The 8,413-nt window shown below is 35.4% G+C and overlaps 1 protein-coding gene across 1 annotated transcript; it reads left to right on the top strand.

Annotated features, from left to right (window-relative positions):
• Window positions 1–862: 862 nt before the first annotated feature.
• LOC135078928 (uncharacterized) lies at window positions 863–7,014 on the top strand. The gene is made up of 4 exons (XM_063973527.1): window positions 863–1,095; window positions 2,469–2,612; window positions 2,896–3,025; window positions 6,818–7,014. The coding sequence occupies exons 1-4, from the start codon at window positions 966–968 to the stop codon at window positions 6,918–6,920; spliced, it is 507 nt and encodes a 168-aa protein (XP_063829597.1). The 5' UTR covers window positions 863–965; the 3' UTR covers window positions 6,921–7,014.
• The last annotated feature ends 1,399 nt before the right edge of the window (window positions 7,015–8,413 follow it).

Here is an 8,413-nt window from a genome sequence, read left to right as displayed (position 1 = left end):
TAGTATTATTTCAATTATGTTTTCACATAAAGCTGACCGATGTACTGAATTGTTACATTTTAACTACCAATGCTGCAATCTTATTGGATATGCTGATAGCATAGTTTGCCCTGTTATGACGTATGCCACCTTTATTATCGCATGTTCATACAAAATGATACCAAATCGCGCCGGCGAATACCTAAATTAGGTCTTACCGCTTTTTATAACGTTTTAAATTTACCTTCTTTTAATTTAGTACTATTATCCCTAGTTAGTTGTTTTGCTTTTGTTTGTTTTCTTTTAAACTTCTATGTGCTTCTAATCTGATAGCTCTGCCAGTTGGCATCACGCCAAAATACAGGGAGTCAACAATTTTTGGGCTGCCAATCTAAGGAATGAGAACGTAATAATATCATCTAGCTGCATAACTAATTCAGTCTTCATTAGGCTAATAAATACTAATGTCTACTAGGAAATCTAGATGCACAGTATTAGCAAATTCCAAACCAAACCATTAACCTTAAACTTATTTAATTGTTTTTAATAATATGTAGGTTTCTGCAGTCGATTACCATTAGATTAATGTTATCTATTATTGCACGATCCTCATCCATAAAAATATTTAATAACGTAGTTCGTAGATTCGTACAACATAAATCTTCAGTGCATAAATACCTAGGTAGGTACAGTGCATTGTAAAGAGATACCAATTCAATAATGTTATAATTTTGAACTGCTGCAATTATCAATCCACATTTAAAACAGTCTTTGTGCGCTCGTTTGGGGTGTCCAATAATCGTGTTATCTGTAACGAGTTCTCGTATATTAAGAAATTACGTTCCTGGCAACTGATAACTCTGGGGTCACCGGTTCATGTCGCAGCCATTTTGTAGTGGTATCTCTGGCGTGTCCCGGTACGCTTGTGTCCATACGTGCTCGAGGCGACTCACTTGTATCTTTCCATTTCCCTATTGTGAAGTTTCATGGTGCTGCTTGGAAACACCATCTGGTCTCGCGGTTACGGTGCCTGCAAGGCTCCCATCAACGGCGCAGTTAAAATTGATAAACTCAACACTCTGACGATTAAGAATCTACTGTTCAATCTGTGTAAAGGTAATATTATACGAAGGAAGTCGTACCTTGACCTTATTTTACTTGTTCATCTTCAACAAATCAATCTTAGCTTACTTCTTACATGGTATTACGTAAATTTAAGAGAGTAAGACCTGTCTGATTGTCTTTGTTCAGGACTTTACCCACATTGACTTTGGAATGACTTGTAGGACGTAGCTGAGCGAATCTAGATCTTTGTCGAGGGAATAAAAACTTTCAACACTCACTATCATGTTTCGGTTGAAAATGGCGCCTATTTTTAAATCCCATAGCAATGTATTCTTCTGTTTAAATTGTTGGGAGCCCTGTAGTTGTCTGTTTTACTTTTATTTAGGTAAAATTGGCATATGAAAAGACTGCAGTAAATTCCAATTTGAAGAAACTTTTCCGTAGGAAAGTCATGCGCAGAATCGACATAAAGCATTGGAAATTGCTTTAGCGAATAGAATAGAATAGAATATATTTATTTGTAATAAATGTGGTACATACATAGGTGTTTTAAGTTTAATTGAGCATTTCACATTTAGCTAAATTTTAGCATACAAATATTCATTACAAAATTAATAAAATGTCACACTATTAAATTACATTACATTAGAGATTGATTATTTAGGAATTCGTCAATTGTATAGAAGACATTTTGTATGAGCCATTTTCGTAATGTCGACTTAAAACTAGTGTAAGGAAGCTCTTTCATGCAAGCAGGTATTTTATTAAAAATCTTAATGCACATTGCGTAACAATTTCTTTGAAAACATGCAGTTCTAGGTGTTATGTCTAATATGAGTCTATGTGGATTTCTTGTATTAGTCCTATGAGTTTTATATAGCGATATGAGTTTTATCTTCTTTACCTACGTCATTCATTAGGTAATTCATTTTCATTTTCGCTATCTAATGGTAGTTAGTCAAAACATAAAAAGGGCTCATCTTCGACCTGATAGGTATGTATCTAATTCTTTAACTAAGTAGGTATATGACCTAAATAGTTTCACCAGGTTTTAGGTGGAAAGTATTTTTAACAGACTTCCAAAAAAGGAGAAGGTTCTATGTTCGGCTGTATGTATTTTTTTTAACTACTTTTATTTAGTTTTGAAGACCAGTTAGTAACTCTATTGGTAAGTAGTCCTACATGTGTAGGTAAAAAAAATCAAAGGGCAAGTAACTAAATTATTGGGTGTTTCTGGCACCGTTTTCAATGTCAAAGATAATATCGGACGATCTATTGATAAAAATTATAAGTACATATCTACTACGATAAAGGGATAGAGGTAAGCATAATCAAGTCAAGAAAAGCAGCCTAAAAGGATGTCAGCAAAAACTGCTACTCAAAATATCTAAATCAAATTAAATGTAAATTTCTTATTATTTCAGCCTGTCAAATAAACACCATGTCCGCGTTCCCTCCCTCGGCGTTCTCGGCTGCCCGTATCCGGGAGACTCAGCGTGACCGGGACATGAAGCTTGCCAATAATATGAAAAAAGTTAATGATTCTACGAAATTTTTCGAAACAGCATGTGAGTATTTTTACCTACTTACTTAGTGTAAGGGTATATATTATTGAGAGTTATATTATTTGCCGAAATGCAAACAATTACCTATACTAGTGTATTTAAAATAAGTAGGTACATTATATTTTCAATAAACTACCCAATCCAAGCCTTTCTAGGCATGTGAGGAGTGTAGGCCGAAATCCTCCATTAGATAAATTGAAGGGGAGTCGTGCTCCTGCAATGGAGACTAAATGACCTTAGCTGATGATAATTTAACATTAAAATAATTCCTAAAATAACATTCTAGTTGGAGAGTTATCGCCGCTCAAGTACAACAGCAAGCTAATGAACAGCATCTGGGGCCTATACAACCGGTACTCGCCACACAACGTCAAGAAGATCAACGAGGCTTTCGTTTTCAATGGAGATTTGCAGCAGTAAGTAAATTTCTAATAGGTATAACTGTAGATAAAGGAGTAGACTTCCACGAGTATACATAGATCGTTTCATCCACGAAGACGCGCCCCACCATTCTTTCGCTAATGTTTGAGTGTTATCTGTATACGCTATCCATGACTAGCGGCCGCCCGCGACTTCGTACGCGTGGATCCCGTTTTACCCCCTTAGGGGTGGAGTTTCGTAAAATCCTTTCTTAGCGGATGCCTACGTCATAACATCCACCTACCTGCACGCCAAATTTCAGCCCGATCCGTCCAGTGGTTTGGACTGTGCGTAGATAGATCACTGTGTCAGTCAGTCAGTCAGTTACCTTTGAGTTATACAGGGTGTCCCGTAATGTAACGTCAAGCCGGAACTGGGTGTTGAGGCAAGTTGTGCTGGTTATCAGAAAAATATAAAAAAATATCTGTGGCATATTTTAAAAATAATAGGCATTTAAAAAAAATCAAAAAATTCTACTCCAGGTGACGGTCTTTTTACTCGTGTTGCCACAAATCTTCACTTTTTCCAAATTTTTTTTTTTGTTATGTAACCCTGAATAATGCTTCTCTAAATTGTTATCAAAATTACAATACCAGCTGCTCCAACTTGGATGAAAAAAATACATTATTCCCAAAAAAAATATCAAAATAAAAATTTTGCCTAGTTTAAACTGACTGTACTGAAAAAAAATTGTACTACGCGAGTGTGGCAAGTGACGTCATAATTTGGCGCATTTAGTAAGGATTCCAAAATGGTATAACACTTTGTAAAATCTTGCTGTAATTGTCGACAATTTTTGTTTATTGGAAATAATCCCGTTTTTAACTTTATCTACCTTGGTTAAAAATATTCTAATGTGCCCAAAATTCAAGTTTCTGGCTTAAGTGAGGTGGAGAAGCCATTTTAAAAGGTATGAGCGGGACAGAGAGGGCCATCTTACCAAGCAGGGATGTTATGGATATCCGTAACCGTAACCGAAACTATCGGATATCCGAAATAAAAAAATGTCCATAACCGTAACCTACACTGATTCAAAAGTTACGGATAGTTTCGGATAAAGGCCAAACTGCAAAACTATGAAATTTGCAGTATACACGCCGCAGCTGCAATGCCGCGCTGCCGATTTCATAGTTTTGCAGTTTGCGGTCTGCGGCCCGTCTTGGAATTGTACCTTAAATCTTAATATTTGTTACCAACTTGTCTGGCATTCGCTGGCACCATCTAATATGCCAGCCTGTTTTACCTTTATCATACATAGGTGTCGTCTTAGTTGGTACATAAAGTAGCTATGTGTTGCTATTTGTATTATACCTACATTTTTGAAATTCTAATAATTCCGTAACCGAAATTATCCGAGACTTTCGGATAATCTGAAATGATTTCATATCCGTGACCGTAACCGAAACCGGTATAATATTATTCTAATATCCGTAACCGTATCCATAACCGAAACTTCATATCCTTATTATCCCTGTTACCAAGTACAAGTGCAGGCAGGGCAGGTAGTAAAGGCGCGCGCGCACGGGTGACTTTTGTCACAGTATGTCAACTACTAATTACTGTCATGGTGACAAAAGTTTCTGTGACTGATTGTACGGTAGTCAGTCACAGAAACTTGAATTTTGGTTTCATTAGAATAATAATTTTTAACTAAGGTAGATAAAGTTAAAAATGGGATTATTTCCAAAAAACCAAAAATTGTCGACAATTACAGCAAGAATTTACCAAGTGTTATACCATTTTGGAATCCTTACTAAATGCACCAAATTATGACGTCACTTGCCATACTCGCGTAGTACAATTTTTTTTCAGTACAGCCAGTTTAAACTAGGCAAAATTTTTATTTTGAAATTTTTTTTGGGAATAATGTATTTTTTTCGTCCAAGCTGGAGCAGCTGGTTTTGTAATTTTGATAACAATTTAGAGAAGCATTATTCAGGGTTACATAATAAAAAAAAAATTTGGAAAAAGTGAAGATTTGTGGCAACACGAGCAAAAGGACCGTCACCTGGAGTAGAATTTTTTGATTTTTTTTAAATGCCTATTATTTTTAAAATATGCCACATAGATTTTTTTTTATATTTTTCTGATAACCAGCACAACTTGCCTCAACACCCAGTTCCGGCTTGACGTTACATTACGGGACACCCTGTATACAGGGTGGAATTTTGTAATGCCACCTGAAGGAAAAGTACTCTTAATACTGTAGATAGAAAATTGTACCTACTCAAAGAAAACATTCCTTTATTTTTTAAAAGAAATAGAACTGCATTCAACGATTTCCAAAAATTTGCTTGCTACACCCGGGAATCGAACCAACTAAAATATGGAAAAAAAATTCATCCTGTATTTTTATTGCATCGATCGTTAGGGTTAAGTATAAGGCTGAAATCTCTCAAACAAACTTGATAAATCAAATGAAAGGAAAACCATGTAATCTTAAATTATTGTAATTAACAGAAAATTGTATGGTATGGTGGTAAATTTTCGAAAATCTTTCAAAGCAGTTCTTTCTTTTCATAAATAAAGGAATGTTTTCTTTGAGTAAAATTTTCTATCTACAGTAATATGAGTATTTTCCCTCTAGGTGGCATTACAAAATTCCACCCTGTATATTTAGATTACACACGCACACTACAATAATGACGCTCTGATTGCTCGGATCAAACTCCCCGCACCCCGCGCTTCCCTCGACCAAAAATTGGTGGGGGTCTTCGTGGATGAAACGATCTATAACGTATTTTGTAAGAAAAACGAAGCTGTAAAGAAATCCCTTCGAGATGGTTCCCAGTTTGTACAGTTGTGTCATGTAAATGTTTACTTTTTACATTTTACGTTTGTGACGTTGTTTTAGTTAATAATTAGAATAAATAAATAACTATTAAGATGAAGTGCCTACATATCTAAAGGTCAGCCATCTGCTATACCTACATAAGTACTTATTGATAAATAACACAAAACTTTCAGTGTCATGAAGGGTCATCTAGTTTCCTACTAAGTTTTTGCGTGAAAGTTTGTCACTCTTTCACGCAAAAACTACAGAAGGGATTTTGATAAAACTTTACAGTATTAATGTTTACTAGCGGCCGCCCGCGACTTCGTACACGTAGATCCCGTTTTACCCCCTTCATCTATCTTACGCGGTTTAGATTTTTTCATACAAATGTTTTTTCCCGCTAACTCTAATTCCCGTGGGAATTTTGCAATATCCTGTTGTAACTAAGCTTTAAGTTTACTAAGATACCTGCATGCCAAATTTGAAGCGTCTAACTTAAGCGGTTTAGATTTTTCATACAAAAGGATTTTCCCGCTAATTCCCGGTCCCGTGGGAATTCCTAAGTATACTATAACCTGTCCAGGAGTACGAAGAACAATTGTACCAAGTTTCGTTAAAATCCGTCGAGTAGTTTTTGTTTCTATAAGGAACATACAGACAGACAGACAAAATTTTTACTGATTGCATTTTTGGCATCAGTATCGATCACTAATCACCCCCTGATAGTTATTTTTAAAATATATTTCATGTACAGAATTGACCTCTCTACAGATTTATTATAAGTATAGATAATTGTTTATAACCCAGAATAACGCAAAGGCTATAATTTATGACGATCTCTGACAAACGAAATTTCACGCGGGTGAAGCCGCGGGCAAAACCTAGTACGTAATAAAATAAATAATAATTACTCATATTATAGAATTAATGAGTTAGTTGACCAATTAATTATTTGACAGTACCTACTTAGTTTGCTAATTTTATTTACTTTAATCCTGTTTTTCTTTTTCAGATCTGCTGCAAACTCCATTAAAAACGGGGAAGCAGTGATTAGCCTGCCATCACGACCCCTAGACAACGTATGGGCTACAGTTAACGTATCTCAGTCTCATTAATTAGTTATTTACTCTTTAAATACACGTTCGTGTTATTGTATATTATCTTCTCGACATAAATAAAAAGCATTTATTTCGCTCTCTGTACACATTATACAGTTGGTTTTATTTTGACTATATTATCGCTATAAAAAGGCCCCTCACTACATCCATGGACATTCAAGTTTCTCTCTTTTTTTTCCCTAGGTTCGATTCCTGAATGGGACATTCACACAGAAGCCTAACAATAACTAAGTATGCCTAATCGAAGGTAGGCAAGAAAGATATGAAAATTGAAGCAACCTCTCGGGAGATACGTTATGCAACTCGCAACTTTATCAAAAGTAATAATTTAAGGCTTGGTTGCACCATCTCTCTTTAAATAAAAAACGTCAAAAGTCGGTCAAACTCCATACAAAAGGAAAACAAAGGATAAAGTTATAGATAGTCACGGTTAAAATAAGATGGCGCAACTCAGGCACTCGCCTAAGTTTAAGCTGTAACAAAATCCAGGTTATATACGAGGGCAGGTCAAAAAGTTCGCGAATGGAGGGTAATAAGTAAAAAAATTCATTCAAAATTATTTATGGTTCTTAGTTTATTCTTTGTTTAGCACAACTTGCACCTTGCGCACGGGCGCATCGTCGTGTGAAAACAGCACACTTGCTTTATTTTCTCCACTTTTTTACCCTCACAGCCTGCATCTCAAAACCTTCCTAAAAGTGAAGCGTAGTTATCTCCTGTTGTTGTAATGAATATTTTTCTAGAATTCTAGAAAAAAATTCTTTAATCAGCAGGATTTCATCAGTATCCCAGAAGACAGCGGTTGTGAATTTTTCAGCCGACGAGAACACCTGGAACTTCTTGATGGTGGTGGGTGTGCCATTTTGTGCCACTGTATGGAATCTTTTTACCCGACTACGGCAAAGCAAAAGGAGGGTTATGATTTTGACAGGCTATGTATGTATGTATGTATGTTCATGTGTTCCCTCGTAACTTCTAAACTACTTATCAGAATTCGACAAATGACATATCATTAGAAGCGTCTAAATTGTCCGCTGGTTATAGGCTATATGGGGTTTCACAAAATCTAATGTGGCGCCCTCTAGCGGACAAAACATACAGAGTAAAAAAATAAAGTTAAGATAAATATGCCGTGTTTGGTATCATTTGAAAGCGCTTTACTTGTACATTTTGAATATATATATATTACTAGCATTTGCTTGTGACTTTACCTGTATTCATGGGCTGATTGCATATAATTCACATCTTTTCGTTCATAGCTTCTTATTAGTTCATCAATTTAACTTTTTTTAATATTATGCGCCACAAATACACTTTAACACCAAAATAGTACAAATAATAAAAAGTAAAAAAACTAAAACCCAACTACGACAAAAAACGACGCTGAAAAAGTATAAAACAAGATTTTCAGAATACTGAACTGAACAAACTTGCTAATGTAGTTGCATAGTAATTTTCATGTTTGGAAAGGCGTAGTCACACGTTGTCAA

Source organism: Ostrinia nubilalis, chromosome 15 (assembly GCF_963855985.1).
Source record: "Ostrinia nubilalis chromosome 15, ilOstNubi1.1, whole genome shotgun sequence".
Taxonomy (NCBI): domain Eukaryota; kingdom Metazoa; phylum Arthropoda; class Insecta; order Lepidoptera; family Crambidae; genus Ostrinia; species Ostrinia nubilalis.
Note: the sequence above shows the minus strand (reverse complement) of the source record. Positions and strands in the feature narration are given on the sequence as shown.

Bases quoted from the DNA above. Each gene is read 5' to 3' on its own strand.
- LOC135078928 (XM_063973527.1), top strand. From the start codon at position 966: ATGGTGCTGCTTGGAAACACCATCTGGTCTCGCGGTTACGGTGCCTGC. The intron at 1,096-2,468 runs GTAATATTATAC...TTATTATTTCAG, and splicing joins ACTGTTCAATCTGTGTAAAG to CCTGTCAAATAAACACCATG. The intron at 2,613-2,895 runs GTGAGTATTTTT...ATAACATTCTAG, and splicing joins GAAATTTTTCGAAACAGCAT to TTGGAGAGTTATCGCCGCTC.